The sequence below is a fragment of the Pinus tabuliformis genome, chromosome 2_2 (assembly GCF_031772625.1).
Source record: "Pinus tabuliformis cultivar Carrire ecotype Pingquan chromosome 2_2, CPIR1, whole genome shotgun sequence".
Classification (NCBI taxonomy): Eukaryota; Viridiplantae; Streptophyta; class Pinopsida; order Pinales; family Pinaceae; genus Pinus; species Pinus tabuliformis.
Genome location: NC_142300.1, coordinates 682481935 through 682503771, shown reverse-complemented (window position 1 = coordinate 682503771; position 21837 = coordinate 682481935). Strand labels below are relative to the sequence as shown.

The 21837-nt window shown below is 34.7% G+C and overlaps 1 protein-coding gene across 1 annotated transcript in view; it reads left to right on the top strand.

Moving 5' to 3' along the window:
• Nucleotides 1-18031, top strand: part of LOC149194501 (protein TIFY 10b-like) — a 33600-nt gene extending 15569 nt beyond the window's left edge. Inside the window, exons 2-6 of the mRNA XM_089407651.1 lie at nucleotides 16671-16897; nucleotides 17011-17107; nucleotides 17246-17402; nucleotides 17548-17605; nucleotides 17762-18031. Coding sequence (XP_089263777.1) covers nucleotides 16671-16897; nucleotides 17011-17107; nucleotides 17246-17402; nucleotides 17548-17605; nucleotides 17762-17873 — 651 coding nt within the window. The 3' untranslated portion in view covers nucleotides 17874-18031. The remainder of the gene's footprint in view (nucleotides 1-16670; nucleotides 16898-17010; nucleotides 17108-17245; nucleotides 17403-17547; nucleotides 17606-17761) is intronic.
• The last annotated feature ends 3806 nt before the right edge of the window (nucleotides 18032-21837 follow it).

The window sequence follows — 21837 nt, the reverse complement described above, 5'->3', positions numbered from 1 at the left end:
TCCAAATGTTAGCATTAGTTTCCTCACTATACGCTCTCTCCGCATTCTGGACCTGATGCTTCAGCGTCTTTCTGCCACGACGCTTTCCAACCGGAGATGAGGAGCTCCGCTCCTGGCTACCATCTTGGCACCCTCTCACCCTGCCTCTGCGGCCCCTTCCTCGGCCTGAGCTACCAGCTTTATTGTCTTCCTTTACTTTGCTTCCCTGACCAGCTATGACAGAGGGGCCACCCAGGCATCCTTCATCTCCATGCCCCTTAGCTTTCTTCTCCAGGTTTTTTGCCTCTTCTGGTAGCCTATCCTCAGGAGGCCTCCCCTTCCCCATACCACTTTTCCGCGTCTGCACATGATACCCCTGTTCTGGATTTTTCAGCTCTGCCCCTCCTATCTTCCTCTCCATGCCCGACTGATTCTGTTCCATAACTTCGCGGGGGTCAGCTATGCTTCTTTCCTGCCCCGTCCAGCTTCCTACCCTGCTCATATCAGTTGTTGTCTTTCTCATTCTTCTCTCTGTTGCCTTTCGTTTGGTTTTTCCAAGGATGGGTGGCTGATCCTTCTACTTTCGCCTGCCTGCTTTTTTCCTTGAACTTCCGTTCGAATCCTTACTCCTATCCAAGCTATCTCCGAGGTCTAACAGATTTCCTTCCCACACGCCTTTTCCCGTATCCACTTACCTTATCTTGCCGCCCGCCTCTGTTCTTTTGTACCTTCTCCCTCTGTCGCTTGCATTCTCCATGATCTCCCACTCCTCCTCTGCTTAATTCTGCGCCAGCTAACCTGTGTCCCATCGTTGGAGCACCGCCTCTTTCCCCACCTCTGCCTTTCATTGCTCTTTCCAAGGAGCTGTGGAGACGGAGCAATGAAAGGCAGAAAAATAAGTATATTTATTACTTATACTCCATCACAATTCCAACCATTCATAAAATTAAGGTTTTTATGTTACTTGTGTTGATATAAATTGGGGTTGTTAAGTAAATAGCAATATGGTTTTTAAGTCAATAATGAAAATTGGAGTTTTAAAACTAGGTTTTGTAATAACTGATTCTTAATATTTAAGAAATATCGATTTTTCAAAATTAAATTAATTAAAATAATTTATTATTTCTTAAACTTAATTTAATTGTTAAATATTTATGTTCATTTTCCAAAAAAAATTATCAATTTGAGGATTTTTAAATATTCATTTTTTTTTCTTAACATCTATTCTGATCAAATTTGAGGATGTTTCCTAGTTAATTTGACCCAAAATTTGGAAAATATTTTCTAAAATCATAAATAGGCTAGCAAGTGTTTCGGTGAATGTAATTTTTTCACCTTTCCTTTTTAATGAATATTATGTTTTGCAGTTGCCTATAATGCGACTTTTTGGAAGCTTCTCTCGTCAAAATCCGGCAGCAATTTATTGGAATCACAAGTTTGATAGCTAGTTTCTGCACAATCAAAGCGTCCTACAGCAATTTATTGGAATCACAAGTTTGATAGCTAGTTTCTGCACAATCAAAGTGTCCTAGGGGTTTTTCAAGGATGCTGAATCCAAATACGTAGTTAAAAGACCATTTTAAATAATAAAAATCAAGATTTAACCTCAATTTGTTTTGTCGGATTCCGTCACCGGAATCTCCAAAAATTGCATTATAAACAACTCCTTATATTTTCCTTCATAATTTTAACTACTTTTAATTATCATTAAATAATTTCCAATAATAAAACTACTGATTCTCTATATTTAACATAGATACCACTCGATATTATAAAGCATTGAATAATAATGTAGTTGGCTATCTCTATTTTTCTACTCCCACAACACCTTCATTACTATTGGCAATGTAATCTTAGTGTCTACAAAGGATCGTAGATAACCAGCAAGAAAGTTGAAGTGCTATGGGGATAACAACACCTTCATTACTATTGGCAATGTAATCTTAGTGTTTCTACAAAGGATCGTAGATAACCAGCAAGAAAGTTGAAGTGCTATGGGGATAACAAATGGTCATTATGGGTGGGATGGTACAGGAATCCTCCCACGAAGTTTGAATGCCAATATAAATATCATCTGAACAAATTCATTCAAAATACGATGGATTTTTTTTATGGTTGACCTTAACTTCCTCGTGTGGAATAAGACCATCGTCCACACGACCAATTGCAAGGTTGAGAATTTGATGAGATTTTTTTGAAGTGTGATGGTGGTCATTTTGAATTTTGTCTTAGAACATTTTGTATTGAATTTTTTATATATGATATAAATATATTTTAATAATTTGTGATTTATATTATTTTTTTAATATGAATTGGCATATAAGGTTTTATTTAAAAATAATTAAAAAATTAAGCTTTAACTATAAATAAATTTTAATTTCTATATTATTTTTACGTCAATTAAATTTTAATTTCTATAAATTTTAATTTCTATATTATTTTTACGTCAATTAAATTTTAATTAAATTTTAATTTCTATATTATTTTTACGTCAATTAAATTTTAATTTCTATATTATTGTTACATCAATTTTATAGAAAGAAAAAAATAATTGAAAGTAAAAAACAATAATCAATTTTTCAATATGAAAGAGATTTATAATTCGTTTACTATTTAACATGAAGTTGAGAGATATGCAAATAAAGTATTGATAATATATTGTGTAATTCATTTCATGTCTAAATAAAGTATTGATAATATATTGTGTAATTCATTTCATGTCTAATCTAGATGAAATATTTAAAACAAAAATAGATTAAGAACAAAAAAAATTTGTTAGCCATAAATAAAAAATTTCCATATCTATTTTCAATAACATATTTTTATATCATATATATAGAGATGTTATGCAGTTGACATATAATGTTTTGAAAAATATTAACAACAAAAATAATTCAATGTGTGTGTATAGATAAATAGATAGATAGATAAGCATCTGTGTTTCACATTTGTTATATATATACGTCTTCTTAATGTGGAGAATATAAATCATAAATAGAACATTCAGATTTTAATTATGTATATATTTTATAAAACAATTGAAAATAAAAAAGAAAATCTTATTGTTAAAACATTTTATCAGTGTTTTGCTTAAAATTAACGTAAATTCATAACTAAATATACTAAAAACTTAAAAAAATCAAATCACTCAATATTTAAACTTATTTCTCAAAAATTTCACTAAAAATTTATATTCTAAATTAAAATAAATCTATACTTATTTATAAAATTTTAAATCATTAACCAATTATTAAAAACAATTTAAATGATAATAAAAATTATGATTTCAATGCCTACATAAAATGATGTAAAATAATAACTTTCCCTCTCAAAACTCAGTATTGTTGTTAACACCTTAGCCATAGTTTTAACTATCTAAGCGGCGTTGACGAAGAGTGTTTAAACCAATTGAAATGTTAAAAAAAACCATAAAAGATCTTGAATTGCTTATATTGTTTTCGAGTTACTTTTGGATAGTTTTTATATTGCTTTCATTTACTGGGATGTAAAATAATAACTTTCCCTCTTTAAACTCAGTATTGCTGTTAACACCTTCGCCATAGTTTTAACTATCTAAGCGGCGTTGACGAAGAGTGTTTAAACCAATTGAAATGTTAAAAAAAACCATAAAAGATCTTGAATTGCTTATATTGTTTTCGAGTTACTTTTGGATAGTTTTTATATTGCTTTCATTTACTGGGATGAAGAAATCCATGTCTTTAAATATGTACATAGTCTAGTTCACATAGAATATATTTATATGTGAAAGTTTAGAGATATTATGTTTACAAACTTTAACATATTCGGCAAGGTTGAATACCTGGTTTAAATTGTTAAAAAATATATAAAATTATATTTCAATGAACTATTAAGATACCTTTATGCTAATGTTTAAGAGTATATAATCCAACATCATTTTTTATGTGTTTAAAATATTCACTTGAATGGTCTATACCTTAAGCATAATTATCTTTATTGCTTTGATGATTTACATTAGTATTTCCCGAAAAAAAATTAAAGAAAAATCTTCATCTTTGTGAATGCCTTTAAAACCCTTAGAGGAAATGTTTCAACATCCTCATCAACATGTTTTAAGTCTTCACTTGGATCAAAATTATTGTCATTTCTTTTAAGTCTTCACTTGGATCAAAATCATTGTCATTTTTTTTAGTGTCTCGAAATTTTTTCCTTAGAGGAAAAATTTCATTCGTCATGATAATTTCCTTTAGAATCCTCATTTGGAGGAACTTTTCAATCATCCTCATCAGTGTCATTAAAATCTTTGCTTCTGGGAAATTCTTTATCAGCTTGAGTGAGTGTCTTTAAAATCCTCGCTAGGAGGAAATTATTCAACATCCTCATTAGTGCTATTAAAATCCTTGCTTGAAGGAAAATCATTATCATTGTTATCCATGTCAATAAATTCCTAAGACAAAATTCTTTGTCATCCTAATAAATGCATTTAAAATCCTCACTTGGAGGAAATTCTTCAACATCCTTTCTAGTGCTTTTAAAATTTTCACTTGGAGGGAACTCATCATCATCCTCATCCATTCTCTTAGAATCCTCGCTAGGAGGGAAATCATGACCTCACTTGGAGGGAAGTCATCCTCCTCTTCGTCAATGGCTTTAAAATCCTCACTTAAATTAAAATCATCATCATCCTCATTGTAACACCCCATGGACAATTATTTATAACTTTTTCATTTAATTGTGGTAAAAAAACTAAGAGCCTAAGTATATGACTTTTGACGCAAATATTTACTTTAATTAATGGAAGAGAAATTATTTTGGTTGTGTTAGCATTATTTGTAATGTGCTAAGGGTTATCATGTGGAGCTTAACTCCTAACTATCACAGAAATATTTAGAATTAATTATGTCCAAGAAGAGGAAAGGAATGAAGAAAAAATTATCCTTTTTCCACTATTCAACATATCCTTTTTCCACTATTCAACATAATTTGGAAAAGATGGACCAACAGAAGAAGCCATGACTGGAATAAATTTCATGGGGTGGAGTTTGAATAAAGCATTACGGGAGAGAAAGGAAGTTTTTCTAAAGCATAACCAGTGGGAGAGAAAGACTAGATTGAACCCAAAAAATGAGTAGGATGTTACTTTAAGGGCTTAGGAGAAGAGATTTTTGGAAAGTTCCTTAATTTTTTCTCAGACAAAGAGGAGAAGAGCTCAAGGGTAGCTAGCTAGAAAGGTAGCTGACAGATGGGAGGATCGTGGCATCCCTCATTACATTCCTAGGAAGAGCTTGTTCTTTGTTATTTTCAATTATTGTTGAATAATTAATCCACGAAAAACTTTGAAAATGAAAGGAGAATCAAACTTATATTGAAAAAGTACGTTAAGAATATATATATATATCTATATATATATATATATATATATATATATATATATATATATATATATATATATATATTGGGTTATAATGTTCTAGTTCTATAACCTACAGGCTTGTATGTGTTAGAGTTAGTATTTGTATTTCTAACAGACAACAGGGGACATAAAAGACTACAACTACATATTAGTAACAATAATATCATCAGAAGTATTCAATAGACATGCAAGGTAAACCCTAAATAGGGAAAATCCTCGGGATACATCTTGGGTTGTAAAGAAAAGAAAAGTTTGAACGCAGGAAAATGCTATGTTAAATTCGATTCTTGCCTTAGAAGGAAGGAAAGGAAATATCGAAAGAATACTTGTGTATTAATGTTAGTTATATATATATATATATATATATATATATATATATATATATAAAATAAAAAATGAGCGAGGTTAGTTGCCTCAAGATCCCTTTAGACAATGGTTTGTCTACTTGTCCTCATAGTAATAGTCCTAAACTCAAAAGGTAATTAGGACACATAAAGAGTTGGTAGATCCCGTGATAAGTTCCACCAAGAATTATCGTCTAAATAATTTGTAAACAAACAAAACATAGCATGCTTATGTATTGGCTTATATACATATTTGTAAATATATAACCAGAAATAACACAGAGGTGGAGAATATTTATTGTAGCAAAAGAGACGAAAATTGATTAAACTATCTATTATGGAATATATAAGTATCACTTTGTCTTCTCCTTTGATAGGAACATTTATTTTGAATAATCCAAATTTTTTTATTAAATAAAGGAAATTGTACAAAGTATATCAAATAAATCATTCACCTAGACTTCATAGAGTATAAAAAACCACTATAATAACTACGAAATATGTATCTATATTCAAGAAGCAAGGAAACTAAAAAACAAATTAAGGGTTTCATAAATTGTAAACAATGGTATATTTTTAAAAGAAAATATTATGTTTATAATTTGCCAAAAAACATTAATAATTATTAATGTGGCCAGGTATTTAAGGTCGAGGCCATTTCATTGAAAATTACAAGAAATTTCCATACTAACTTTGCAAAGGATGCAAAAATAAAACCTTGGGTATTGTAAAAGAACTACACTTTTTTTCTTCTGAATAAGGCTACTTCTATATTAATACAAAAATATTTTACACCGAGACCATGACCTCGTAGATCTAGCCCAAAATTCTGGCATGATTAAAAGCAAAGCAAATCTGTGTGCCAAAATCCAGTAGAGTATTGCCCTCAAGAATTGTAGAGAGCCTGTTCATGAGTAAAGCAAAAATACAGAAAGCTCCATAGTTGTACATGGAATTGAGAATTGAACCTGAGCTATACGATAACCAAAACTTGGAATTGGGAATTAAACCGGAGCTATATGACAACCCAGACAGTGAAAGTAGACTTGGTAGCTGTGACCAGCTACATGACAACCCATAGTTGAAAACAGAGGTAACTGTGACTGCGACAGAAATTGGAAATTGAAGGTCGGTAGAATGCCCCTTGCGTATGAAAAACCGGCAGTATGATCTAATGCATTTTTCAACATAATTAGGACAGTGATGAGTGAACCTTCTCGATCTGGCAAAAATCCAATAGAACCAAAAGGAACCAACCTGCTTAAGCATCAGGAGAGGAATCAGGCAGCTCCTCAGTGATGAGGCATCCATATTTGTAACCATCGTCGTCATCAGAGGAGCCCAGTGGATTCTTCATGCTTTGAGAAGCCTTGCCTTTACCAGAACCCGAAGCTTTGCTCTGATCAAGGTTTTCTTGGATGGGGCCTGGTTTGTCCTCCGCCGGCGTGTCCGAAGTCGCACTGAGGGAGCCAGCCCCTTGACTTGAATTGAACTCGATAAGCTCAATGGTGACGTGGCCATGAAGGTAGAAGAGCCATGACTGCAGGGGGAATGTAACCAAGCGGCATTGGTCATGGAATGGAAGGAGCTCGGAGCTGGTATCTGTAAACCTCTGCCCCTACCCCGTCCTCTCTGAGTAGCAGGGTATCTATCTGAGCGAAGGTCTGGGCAGGAGGTTGAAGAGTCTGTCATAGAGGAGGCGGCCTAGTGCCCAATTTGCCCGTGAGAGCTGCCCCTTCTGCAACTCATTCATTGTCACAGTTTTGGCATAGTTGGAGGGGTGGGATGATCTTGGCTTCTTGTAAGACAAAGGAAGCAATGAAGGGAAAAACCTAACTTGGCTTCAGTGCTCAGGGCAGCAAGCGGGTGGCAAGCATAAGAGTAGGGGAAACAGAGGATGGCTTGAGGGCAAAGCCAGAAGCTCCTCCAGAGAGGCAGAGCCTAGTTTTCTCCTGAGAGAGGCCGAAAACAAGCCGCTGCAATTGCAATGGAGGAGGAGCCAGAGCGAAGAGGATAAACACTATTATGGCAGGTTGATAGCACCACGATCAAGAAATTAACCAGCGTAAATGGATGTATTGGCATCATTAAAGTCGCATTAGGCTAGAGCAGAGGAGGAGTTTTGACCAGAGCCGCGAGAGGATGTGTGGTGGTGCGAGAGGATGTGTGGTGGTGCAGATCAACCACGTGCCCATCCAAACCACTGGCCACGTGCCTATGTTGTTGTCAGACACCCAGAACCGGGAGTAAAAGAACTACACTTATTATTGATAGAAATTTTAGATATCAAGGATGAACTACCAGAAAATAATAGGCATGCAAAATAGAAAAAAAATATACATCCATAAACGGACTAAAAATCTCAAGAAGAATAGAGAGTTTCAGTGAAGAGTGTCTTTATTTATAGTTAAACACCCTAAGCATCAAAGAACCTTGCAAGGGTTTTGGGTAGCATGGTCAAGTAACTTGGAAGAGAATAGAAAATATGTGACAACCTAGAAAAGTTGCAAACAGTGAGGAAAATCCATATAAATCTTACATAGGAGACAACCAAACCAAGGATACCTGGACTTGAGAGCATATAACTGGGAAAGAGGAGGAGGAAAATTATAATTCTCTGAAGAAAGATCTAGAGCATAGCCTCTAAAAAAAGAAAAAAGAAAAATTTAAATGAAGATATTGCCTTTCATTGAGAAGGACAGGGCGTCGCAACCCTACTCCTGAAGTCATGAATTTATAATGGTTAGAAAATAAAAATTATTTAAGAATTAATCGTAGTGTTAGAACAAACTATTGGAAATGTAACTAGTTTCGTTCTTCATAATTGTTATTGTACTCATTTGAACATGTATATCTTATTTAACAAATAAAAGAAGAAAGAAAATTGATTATATTAAAGCATGGATTTCATACTTCGTATTGATGGTACTCTGGGTAAAATCATGTTCTTCATGCTTCTAGGGTCTGTTAGGTCATAGTATTTATTGTCATGAGTCAAGAGAGTCAACATTGTGATTATAAGACCCTTCCGAGAAAAATGTGACTTGTAAAAGAATTTATTTTGAGTCTAGAATGTCCCCAAAACCTCCAAAGTTCAAGTGGACCTTGGTAGCAACAAGTCATCCTAAAGGATGGAATTCGACCCCTTGGAAAGAATATAAATAGAAGTAGATTCAACCTTATTTTGCACTCTCACATAGAAGTTTGATCTCTCAAGAAAAGTTTGACCTAGCGTTGAAAAGACTAATAAGGCTAGCAAAAGGATCAAGGAAGGAATAAAAAGTCTTGGACAGTTTCTTTTGGGTTCTATCTCTCTCACACATGCAAAGAGTTATGGTTTTTACAACTTCAAGGAAGCCCAAAATTGTAGGTTCAAATTGCAGGAGATCCTATTACAAATCAAGTTGCTAGAAGGTCACATATGCTAATTTGAACTTGTTAACCCTGGAAGACATTATCTTTCTCAAAGGAGGATCTCTTGAAGAACGATCTTGTGTCACAATTTACGTTTCTACAATAGCTACAAGGTCAAAGTTGTAGGACGAAATTGTAGTGTTGAAGTTGAAGCTAGAAGTTAGTTGAAATAGGATTATTCCTTGTGTGATCTTATCTAGAAGGAAGTTCTGACTTTCTTCCTAGAGGAGGACTTGGTCTAGGATTTGGGTCCTGATTGTCTCATTTGAATCAAATTCTTTAAGAAGAGAAGAGATTTTTGGGTTTCCCCTTGAATGGGTTTTGCCTTGGCTTGGAGCATAATTTTTGTGTCCATTGTATTTATTGTTTTTCTCTTGATAATTGTTTGATGAAGAATATATAATAAGGAAAACATAAGAAGATAAATGAATTTCACAAGAAATTATTAAGGTTAAAGAAAATCTAAATTAATAGCTGCCATATTTCATTTTCCAACATGGTATTAGGGATAAAGTGGACAAGAGAAGGCAGTTGAGAAGATCATATTTTGGACACAAGGAATAGTCTGCCAAGGTAAATCACTTGCAAAAGGATCAATCCTACATCAAGATTTCATCAAATAATATTACAAGAATATTTTTTATCTCTATTGAAAGGAGATCTATTTAAATGCTCATTGGAAGACATCCTAGAAGGAAACATCAAGGAATCTTGAAGTTATTGTTTAAGGTATCCTAGAAGACATATTTCTAGGACCTCATTAAAGTCTCTTTGAAGATATTTAAAGCCTCAAGATAGTTGGAGACATCATCAAGCAAGGGAAGACTCTTAGTTGACAAATAAGTATCATGTTGTTATTTTGTATCTAGATCTATAGGTCATATCATTTCTTTATGCATGGAGATCAATAATATTATTGGATCAAAAAATTTCCTAGCATATAAGAAAATGATTGATCTAACACTTACAGAACATGATTTAATCATATATGTCTTTAGTGATATTGTTGAACCTAGAAAATAAAAGACGGAAGAGCTAGAAAAATATAAGAATTGAGAAGTGAGGGAACAAATGATCATTCTTGAATCCATTAAGGATCATCTTGCTCCATTTTTTACTAATTTGAAGACTTCTAAGGTGATGTATGATAATATTGTAAATTTTTCCTCTATAAGTACATTCAGTCAAAATATTTCCTACCAGCTATGCAGAATAAGAAAATCGAAGGATGAATACATCGCTTCCCACCTGATGAAGATTTTAAAAATAAGATATTAGTTGCATGGGCTTGGGGAGACAATTTCAGACTCTTAAATGGCCATGTGTGTACTAAATGATTCGCCACTAGAATGGAGCAGTTTTGCAACTAGCATGCACTCTAAGAAATATACTACTACTTCTGATGAGTTGTGGACTCAATGCATCTTGGAAGAGACTAGGATCAAGGAAAAGGATGGCACTAAATCGAATGAACAATATCAATCCTTCATTGTAAGAATCAAGAAGTTGAATAAGAGAATGTTTGGAAAGTCCGAGAAGAAGTATGATATGTCCAAGGTTCAATGCTTTAGACGAAATGAATATGGACACTTTAAAATGGATTGTACAAGCACGTAGAACAATAAAAGAAAGGAAATAAGTGAATCTCAAAAAGTTGAAGAGAAGGGAGAACCTGAGAAGAAGTCATAGAGAGAAGATATCAAATATATTTACTATTGAAGAAGGCATCCTTGTTTTCCAGTTCTTTATGAAGTTTTCCTTTCTTTAATTTAGAATAACATGGATTTTTGTTTACTATAGAATATTTTTGTTTTTGTAATAACATGTAATCATAGATAGTAGCATGTGATAGTAGAAGAGTTAGTATCAACTTGATTGAATTTCTCTCTATCAATCATCTAGTCCTTAAAATTGAGAATATTGGAACATTTTTCATATTATTCATCTATACATTATCTAACATTATGTCAGAAGTAGTCAGTTTTATAAGACGGATTATCAAGATCCTATGAGAACCATCAATTTTAAAAGGTTTTTTGAAAAATAATTATGACAAGATTATTATATATTCCATATAGTATGGAAACAATACTCTTAAGTGATGGAGGAAATAAATTGGTCAATTTGAAGGCTCATTTAAGGTAAAGTAGCTAGATGATCGGATGAAAGCATAAATATGAATATTTAAAGTAACTCTCTCCTGGGTAAGACTTGTATGTACAAAATCTTGTAATATGCTTGAAATGATTATATGATGGTTAAAAGAAGAATTTGACTTACTCTAAAATGAATAAATAATTAAGACTTTCTCACTAGGTTATATAGAATAGTGATCAACATCTAGTATAGTCTCGAGAAGAAAATTATAACTTGGTAATCAAGCTCGAGCCTTGGGCACTCTAATGCTTGAAGGAAGATTCTTCTGGGATAGATCATGAGGATGTTTTTATGAGAAATCCATCATGATGAGGTAAGTCTAATATTAATAGTTTCTTATTAGCTATCTAGTAAACATCTTGTTTTGCTACATACAAGGATATTGTAGGAATATATTAAGAATATTGAGGCAAGCATAAGATATGCTATTGGGAAATTATGAAGTCAAGATGTTTTCATTTTGGGATTAAAAGGTAGCAATTCAAGAAGATAACTTGAAGTTCAAGCTCAAAGAAAGATCACTTTCATGAGGAAGATATGATTCACTTGAATGTTGGTAAGGCTCAATATAATTCCTTCATCTGTGAGAAGAAGAAAGTGATGTGTAAAATTGACATTGTCGCAATATTTAAGGAAGAAGATGGCTCCATGATACCCAATAAGGAGGAAAACTTGATATAATGAGAAGAAAACTCAAGAGGGAGCCATGTAGCTATCTCCATAAAGAACAAGTGGCTTATACTCTTATGGAAACAAGCTAGAGAGCTTGTGGTCGATTTCTCAAATTGAAAAAGAAGTCAATAATCTCCCCTAGAGTTGAGATGGAGTAAAGCAGTCTCCTTAGACATGACCAAATATCTACTCCTTAATTCAGAGGGAACGAGGATATCCTCTTTCGTTGAGAGGGAGTGACGATGGACATCACATGTGCATTATGTTCATGTGTCATGCACTTGACCATAACTAAGAGTCGTAAGTCTAAGTGAAGGACATGTAAAAATAATGTTGGAGGATTGGATAAGCATATGTGGTTTCCTTGAGGATAGACAATCCAAGAAATGAAAGATATTGACACTCTTTGAGGATAAGATGGATATCCAAGACAAGGGTTGTCGAAGAGTATTGGTATTCATTGAAGAATAAGGGTAAAAAATCCAAGATAAGAATATTACTAAAAGGACATATCAAGTGAACATATGGATGGGGTATGTGCCTCAGAGGTACTAAAATATCTCACAAAAAGCCTCCTAGCATAATGCTCTAGAATGGAGTTGAGCTTGACTAGTTGGACCTAAAAAGAAGTGATGGTCATAATGTTGATGCTTAAAGTTGGCTTATCAAGCTGACTCTTCTTATGAGAACTCTTCACTTTAAGAATGATTTTGTACTAGCTCTATAATTATCAATACCTCCCTAGTTAAGAGGGAGTGTTGGAAATGTAACTACTATTCGAAATATATATTTCAATATGTATATATTATGTAACAAACAAAATAAGAAAGCAAATTTGTTATTTTAAAGCATGGGTCTCATGCTTCTTATTGATGGTCTTCTAGGTAAAAGCATCTTCTTCATGCTTCTAGGTTTTGTTAGGTCATAGGATTTATTGTCAAGAGTCAAGACTGTCAACATCGTGATTATGAAACCCTTCCAGGAAAATATACCTTCTAAAATAATTTATTTAGAGTCTAGAAAGTCCTCGAAACCTCTAAAGGTTATTATTAAGATTCTTTATATATTCTTTCTTTAGTTTATCATGAAATTACCAAAAGCAACAGCACATAAAACAATGGACACAAGATGTAGGCACATGCCAAGGTAAAACCCCCCTCAAGGGGAAAACCCAGTCAATGTAATTCTTCCTTTCCATAGTATTCTTTGAGAATGTTCACCCTAGACCAAGACCAAAACTTCCCTCCACACCAAGTTAGCCTCCAAAAGTTTAAAGTGCCTTGAAGGTCCTTGCTTGGAGGGGAATCATCATTCACCTGACTAGTGCCATGAAAATCCTCACTTTGTATGAATACTTCATCATCCTCATTGGTGCCTTGAAAATCTTCGCTTGGAGTAAATTCTCCATCGTCCTCATTAATGCTTTTAAAATCTTTGCTCAAAGGATCTTCATCATCTTCATCAGTGCTTATAAAATCCTCACTTGGAGGAAATTCTTTCTCATCCCGATCATTTCTTTTGACATCCTTACTTGGAGAAAATTCTTCATCATCGTGATCAAGGCCATTAAAATCCTCATTTAAAGGCAATTCTTCATTGCCCTCATCAGTGTCTTTAATATCCTTACTCGAAGAAAAATCTTCACTTGAAAGAAATTCTTTATCATCGCCATCATTATCCTTTCTTGGAGGAAATTCTTCATCATGGTGATCAAGGCCATTAAAATCCTCATTTGAGGACAATTCTTCATTGCCCTCGTCAGTGTCTTTAATATCCTTGGTTGAAGAAAAATCTCGACCGTTATATTCAGAATCTTTTAAATTGTCATTAAAATTCCCCATTGGAGTCAAATTTTGAGTAATTTCCATATGATTAATGTTATCATTAGATAAATAACCTTCATAATATTCCCACCCTTCATTAGGAGTGCCTTCAGACTCAAGTACATGGAAAATTAGACTTTGATGTTGCACAAATAAAAAATAAAAAAACTCAGTATTAAATAGATACATAGCTTTTGCTAAAAACATAGAATTATACAAAATACTCATACTTGAAATGACGGAGACATAATTGGTCAAAATAATTTTTTCCTTAACAAAATTTAAAACACTTTCAGGTTAAAACCAAAATAAACCAGAGAATGTGGCAATATCTTAGTTATGTGGGTTAAATTCGACAGCAAAGCAAGGGGAGAAGTTTCAAGTCTCGAGGAGAGAACAAGTAAAGTCGATTAACCCTAATTCTAAAACGCAAAATTACATAACATTTCAATGGAAGAAATTGCATAGCAGAATAAAATAAAAGCTTGTGAGTTGACAACATCGTCACTCTGATACTAACAATTACTTTGCAGGGGGTTTATAGGATTCAGGCCATCGAGCAATTTACCATCGTCCACAATTTCCGTGGGGAACAACCGACTCTTCTTAACGCGGAACCTGAACTCGTCCCCTTCATAAATTCTAAGACCCGTTGCCCTTATTTTATCCATTCTCTCCATCAGAGGCAACCCTTCGGAGGTAGCGATGTTACGAAGTTCAGACTCATACCCTGAAATGATCTTCCTAATGGCAGCAGCATATGCTTGGTCCTCTGAATAATATACTCCCTCTATGGAATTCGTGGGCGGCTCATAGCTGTCAGATTCATCGAAGGCATAGGCTTCGCTCTTCATTAACACATACACGGTGGTCGGTGCAGGTGGTGGAGTAGCAGGAAGAGGTGGCGGAGCGGCTGCTTTCCTTTTCTTTGCTGCAGTACAACACTCGTTCAGTTTACCGAAATTAACCCTCTTAGCGGCAGCGGATCGCCGTAGAGGCTTTGACGAGGAAAAGGACCATGCGTCTGATTTTTTTGGCTCCATTCCAAGTTACTCTGCAAGTAGAACCCTAAACGGAACACGAGGATTGAATAAATTGACAGGTAAACCTTAAACAGGAAGAGAAGAGCGAGGAAAATTCACAGTTTGTAGTACAACCTTCCATTACCCTAGGTATATATAGAAGAAATGAGAAAATTTCACGGACATGATTAAGCTCTTCATTGGAAATAGTCTGCATGCAATGTATATGTGAGTTAGTTCTACTTTAGTTTATAACAAGTTAACCAGAATTGAGTCCAGTTTATTATAATTTCATAAAGTTAACTTGAGTCGAGTCAAGTCTAGTTAGAGTCTGTCATAAATTCCATAATTAAAATGATTATAATTAAATTAAAATGATTATAATTTGAGTCAAGTCTAATTAGAGTAAGTCATAATTCGATAATTAAAATGATTATAATGTGTGAAAGCAAGTTAACTCGAGTCAAGTCTAGTTAAAGTCTGTCATAATTCTATAATTATCTCAATTATAGTGTGTGAAAGCCAAGAGTGCTTACGATGTATGGATGTGAGAAAAATTTATAAATAAAATATTTATGTTGTGTGTCAATTAGTGTTTTTCTTCTTCTTCTTTTCAACTGAAGTAAAGTTACCCAGATAATTATGTATAAAAAAAAATTATAAAGAATTTTTCACGGTAGCAAGGTAGAATTGATAAATGTTAATTGTCTGCCATTAAGTAATATATATATATAACCAAATAACTGAAGCAAATATCATAAGTAATGATACGTTCAAACTGGGAAAAGTTTTACCTGGTTAAAGAAATAATCACTATGCCAATTTCTAAGACAATTACGTACTTTTTCTACGAAAAGTAACAGCATTTGGAAATAGATAGAAGAACATAGATCGTCCATATTATTATTTTCAATTGTTACAAAATTGCGCATGAACTTCGTTATTTTGACTGCATACATCATAATTTTCTAACTGCTTGAGAGAGTTTGTCTATTAATATCATAATTTATATTAAATAGATTTCGTAGCAAGTTTAAATTCTAATAACTATTTTGTGGTGACCTTAAATTGTTTACATCAATTTCAAAATCTGGTTGTAACCTTTACAGATTATTAATATCATACTTTATATATAATATTATAAAAGTATTTATGAAGCGCAGATTAATTGTTTTATTTGGATTTTCAAATTTTACTGGAGGTTAAAAATGTGAGTCACTTTTAACACATATAAACGGTTGCATAAAACATATATTCCATATTTTTTAATTAAAAAAATCGATTTTATTCATATTTTTACGCCGTAAGGCGTTTCCCTCTGAGACTAACTCCCCTGCTGTCTACCTGTCTTCATTTTACACCATTCGATCTTTCGTTAGACGATTGAATTATAATCCTCCGTTGATTTACATATGACTAAACGCGACACGCAGATCCTCCGTTGATTTACATATGACTAGACGCGACACGCGGACGGTTGTAACGGGCGGTTCTCGTTTCTTGATAGAATGTGATGGAGCACTAACTGGCAGTTCTCCTTTCTGATTTCAAGATGGATCTGTTGCAAGATTATCAGCAGCCGAAACCCTCAAACTTAGCATTCCATGTGATGGAGCACTAACTGGCGGTTCTCCTTTCTGATTTCAAGATGGATCGGTTGCAAGATTATCAGCAGCCGAAACCCTCAAACTTAGCACTCCTACTCGAAAAATTGAAATGTGTGGGATGGACAGACTGCCACAAGGGTGTTCATGTGATGGAGCACTAACTTATGAAACTATTTTTGTTTTAGCAGAATTTTTTGGCTGATTTCTTATTTATTTTGATGAATGTAACAGTGCAAGATCTGTCATGGATAAAACTGCAGATGATGCAAAAGGTGCTTTCGTCAATCAAGCTTTCAGATGACAAGCAAGGCGATTTGGCTCATGTCAATCATCGGGCCAAGGGATTTAGTGGACGCTCTGAGGCATCTAGTCATGCGGAATTGATGGAATTATTTCCCGTATGCACCTGTTTCAGTTCAAACAGTAGAGTTGCAGAAAGAAACATTATTATGCCCTTTGCAATCAGCCAAACTGATCCGGTTTCGAGGTATTTTCATCTCCAGACATTTGTAATTTGACATATTTACTAATTCTTGATCACTGAGCGAGCTTAAATGTATGATAAGGCTAACTTTGTGTTTTGCGCACTATTTGAAGCAGATCAGTTCCAGCAAAAACCCCCGAGCAGCAGTCCACAGGTCAATTTGTTATTTTTTATAACGGAATGGTGAATGTTTACAATGTGCCGGCTGAGAAGGTATTATATTGATCTCAGCAACAAATTTAATACATTCACAACAAATTTCGTATATATTTTTGACAAGACATTTAAATCTTTAGTCCTTTTCGCTTTCTTTAATTTATTCTCAGGCTTATTTCGTCATTTTCGTGGCAGGAAGAAGCCATTATTAGGCTTGCGGTTTCTATAAGGTGGAGGAAGACAAGAAGACCTCAGATTAATATCCGCAAAATCCAACAGATATTGAAACCGCTGCATCATAAGCCTGCATCGAACGCTGACAACGAAGATCAGCCTGAAAGACTTTCAGTAGGTGAGACGCCGATCGTGAAATATTTTATATTGACAAATGTGGTTATAACTTCACACTATTCGACAGAAAGTAAAAAGTATAGAAAGGTTTTCAAGATTGAAAATTGTGTTTTTAACATTATTTTTTTAACTTTTTTCGCGCGCAGGCCTGGAAATTGTCCCGAAATTATCTGTGCAACGCTTCCTCCAAAAGCGAACGGAGAGGTAAATAAACTCTATATCATTTTTTAAAATGATGTATATTCAGAAGATTGAATAGCAAATCCAGCATTTAAATCAATTACGATAATTATATTTAGTGTAAATTTAGATGACTAAGTAAGCAAATGTGTATTAAAAGGATGAATTTTTTTGGTACAGAATTAACATTGTGTCTCCTTACACCACGATGAAGCCGGTGACATTTCCTTGGAAAGGCAGGAAAGATTCAGACGACCAGATCATCTTCTCGTTGCCTTGCTCATCACAATGATTTTAAGATGTGGGTGGATGGTATTGACCATTAATGGCATCAGGCGGCATTTTCTAATCTTAACCAAATCGTTTTCATCGACATTAAATTGAGCGAACGAACGCGTTTTCTCTCGAGTACCACCGTGAGCAGAAGCAAGCACCGCCTGCATTTTCACATCGTTCCGGTTGTTAGCCTGGAGCTGCTGAGCAATTTCTTTTTTCTTCCATTTATTGTAAATAGATTATTCATAATTTTATTATAAAAAAAATGAAATGTATCTCTCGACGGATCTTATATGGGACATGAAGAGTAGAAAGTTGGTAATGTACATCATGTACGTTGGCAATATGTTTACAAGTCCACGAGTATTTAGTTATTTTCTAACTATATAAATTTCATGGGAATCTCGGTAATGAAATTTGTTAGGTAATATAGATTGATTTGGTGATTTTTAATAACGTAAAGTTGTCATCTAGTATAACTGCACTCACATTTTTATTTGGTTTATAATTATGCAACATTAACATATAAGCCCACCTACTTTTTCAATTCGTTTATAATTATGTAATCCGAGTATTTCCTTAAGTATTTATTTTTCAATAAAATAGAGTTACCGTGGACAAAGCTCCATGCTACGTTTATGAGCTTCCTATATAAATAAAATAATATCAATTCATGGAATTACTGAGGTGAAATGAGTGAGGTGAAGGGATTTTAGATGGTTGGCTATTATTTTTGAAATAGTTTAATAAATGACATTACAAAGGGATACAGGCCATAAGCTACATAGTTATGTGACTTGCGGATAAGAGTGAGGAAGGTTGCATTGAGAGTAGGAAGGGCAAATCTCATCTTTCTGAATTCTTCGGCAACTTTAAAATTTATAGGCCTAGGAATGGTCAATAGACTTGAAAGAAGTTTGTGGTAAAGCCATTAGGCTTGGGGGCTTTACTTTTAGGAATACTCATGACCACCTCTTCCAGATCTTTAAGGGTGATTTCTATCATGAGGGCGACATTATGGTCATGGGAAACTAGACAATGGATGTGGGAACTATTTTTCTAATGGAAGTTAGCCTATTGGTCGAGGGTTCTTTCAAGAGATTATTGTAGAAATTCCTGAGCTCCCCTTCCAGGTGCTTGCGTATGTGAGTTTTTTTCTAGAGTTTTCTAGAAGGGAAAATATTTGGTTGTGGTGGTGATGCTAGAGCATAAATATGTGGAAGAATCTAGTAATTTTCTCTTCCTCTTTTAACAAATTGATTTATGATTTATGTTTCTAGAGTTGTTCTTCATGTTTCCTTCTTTCTTATTATTGCACCAAGATAGATCCTTTCTGTTGAGCTAAGGCTTCAGATTGACACTCTAGGATAATTTGTTACTGTATATATCCCATTTGGACTTTTAATTAGTTTTTTTCTTGGAGAATATTTGTAGACTCTTCCTTGGAGCCATCTTTTGATTTGAGCCTTGAGGGCTTTTAGTGTTTTCTAGAATATGGGCATTGGGGAATGGATTCGGAGTTCCATTTCCTTCCACCATTCCTTGGATTTATCCACAGAGGAAGGATCCTACAGCCATAAGCCTTCAAATATAAATGGCCTGTTATTGGGGCCTATTTGATGTCAAGCTCAAGGAAAATGGGTCATTAAACTGACCCCATGCTCGGTAAAATAGAAGCTCCCAAGAAAATATCTTTAGCAAGAAAAGATTTAGAGATTAAAAAGAGATTAGACAAACAAGAAATTTGATGTTTACCTCCTTTGTTGTTGTTCCAGTTGTGGATTCAATTGCGGATAGTGATTTCCACCATGTTCATCGAGTTAATAATGTTGTGGAAGAGGTGTGAGTTAGTGTCAAGATAGAAAATGCCACCCTTCTTTTCCTCAAGTGATTTTATCAGATCGAAATCACCTCTCACCAGGAAAATATCATGATGGAAGAGTTTACTTAGATGCAGAAAATAAAATAATCTACATGTATTCGACTCTTTGATTAATTACAGGAGTATCAGAGCCTTGAGAAAAGGTAGGCTGCAGCGGAAATTTTGGTGATTTATAGGAACAATTCAGTTTGCTCGCTATGTCTCCAAGTGCATCTGTAGCTTTCGAGTTTGTACGCGTTTAGAAAGACTCTGAATCAAACGGACCAAGCGTAAATTACAGTACTAGTTTGGAATTCGGACCTGGAAAACAACAAGCCAAGCCGAGATGTATGCTTTATTTTCCAAACGCCTTGAATTTATCTCGCAACTTTATTTTCGAATCGACTGGTGAAATATGCAGTCTTTCCTTAAATTTGTCTTCTGTTCTTGTTTTAGCAAAATGTTTTCGTTGATTTTGTATGTATTTTGATGAATGCAATAGTGCAAGATCTGTCACGGATAAAACAACAGATGATGCAAAAGGTGCTTTCATCAATCGGACTTTCAGAGGAGAAGCAAGGTGATTTGGCTCATGTTAATCACGAGGCCAAGGGCTTTACTGAACTCTCTAAGGCATCCAGTCACACGAAAATGATGGAATTATTTCCCATAAGCAATGGTTTTGGTTCAAACACCAGAGTTACAAAGAGAAATATTACCAGGCCTTTTGCACTCAGCCAAGCTGATCTGGTTTCCAGGTATTTTCATGTCGAGATATTTGTATTTTGATATATTTTCTAATTCTTGATAGCTGAGCAAGCTTAAATGTATGATAAGGCTAACTTTGTGATAGCTGAGCGAGCTTAAATCTATTTGGGATTGCTTTTGAGAACATGTCTGGTGGGATTAAATATCTTGGTTTCCACATTAAGCCTTGTAATTAGAGGGTCCTAGACTGGCAGTGGCTTATTGACAGGTTTTATAGGAAAATATAGGGTTGGGAATTCCGTTGCCTTTCAATGGGCGGCCGATTCATCCTCACTCAGGCCGTGATTACCCAAATGGGTGTGTGTTGGGAACATTTATTCCATCTACCAATATCATCCTCACTCAAGCTGTGATTACCTAGATGGGTGTGTACTGGGCACATTTATTCCATCTACCAATATCCATCATCAAGAAACTGAACAGGATTATTGCTCACTTTATCTGGTCTGGTATGCAGCAGCGACAAAAATTCCACCTCACTAAACTTGACCATATCTCCATGCCGAAGCGGCAAGGCGGTTGGAGTATTTTGCATTAAAAAATATTTGGACATGCTCTCTTGCTCAAATCATTATGGCGCGGGATCTTCGGTGATGGCATCTAGAATCAAATTATCAAACATAAATATCTGAAAGACGTAGATTTTTAGGTTTGGTTGTGCAGGGGGCAAATCGGCTGCAACTTCGGTTCGGCGGTGTGGCGCAGTTTCATGAAGATATATCACCTATTTTTCCCTATGCTTTCATGGAGACAAGGCATGGGTCATGACATCGCTCTTGGAATGGACTATATCTGGGGACTAGAGGATATCGATGCTCTCTCGGACCCTCTCGTTTTCGGTCTAAATGTAGTGGGCATTTACTTATGGAATCAAGTCATCTCGACTTGGCAACATAATTGCCCCATCTGGAAGCCCTCTGCAGCACTGGGTCTGCAGGGATAGGCAACTGCGGATTGGAATTCGATTTGTCTGCAACTCCAACGGTATAGCATCCATAGAGACTCGGCTAGAGACTCGATCATATGGCGCGGAAAGATGAAGGTTGACAATATAATGGTGGCGGATACATACAATCGACTATGTTGTTTAGAAACCAACCAGGCTGAGGTATGTTGGTTTTCTACATTCTGGAGCTCCCATATTCCTACCAAAAAATCTCTTTTTCTCTGGTTAGTTTGGAGGAACAAAAACTTGACTTGGGAAAATCTACAAAAAAGGTGCTAGTCTGGACCTGGGTTTTGCGTTTTATGTAGAAAAGCGGAAGTGGACAATTTGCATCTGTTCATAAGCTACCCCAGGGTTACAAAAATTTGGAATACCTTGGATGTCTCATTTGGGTTACAGCTCCCA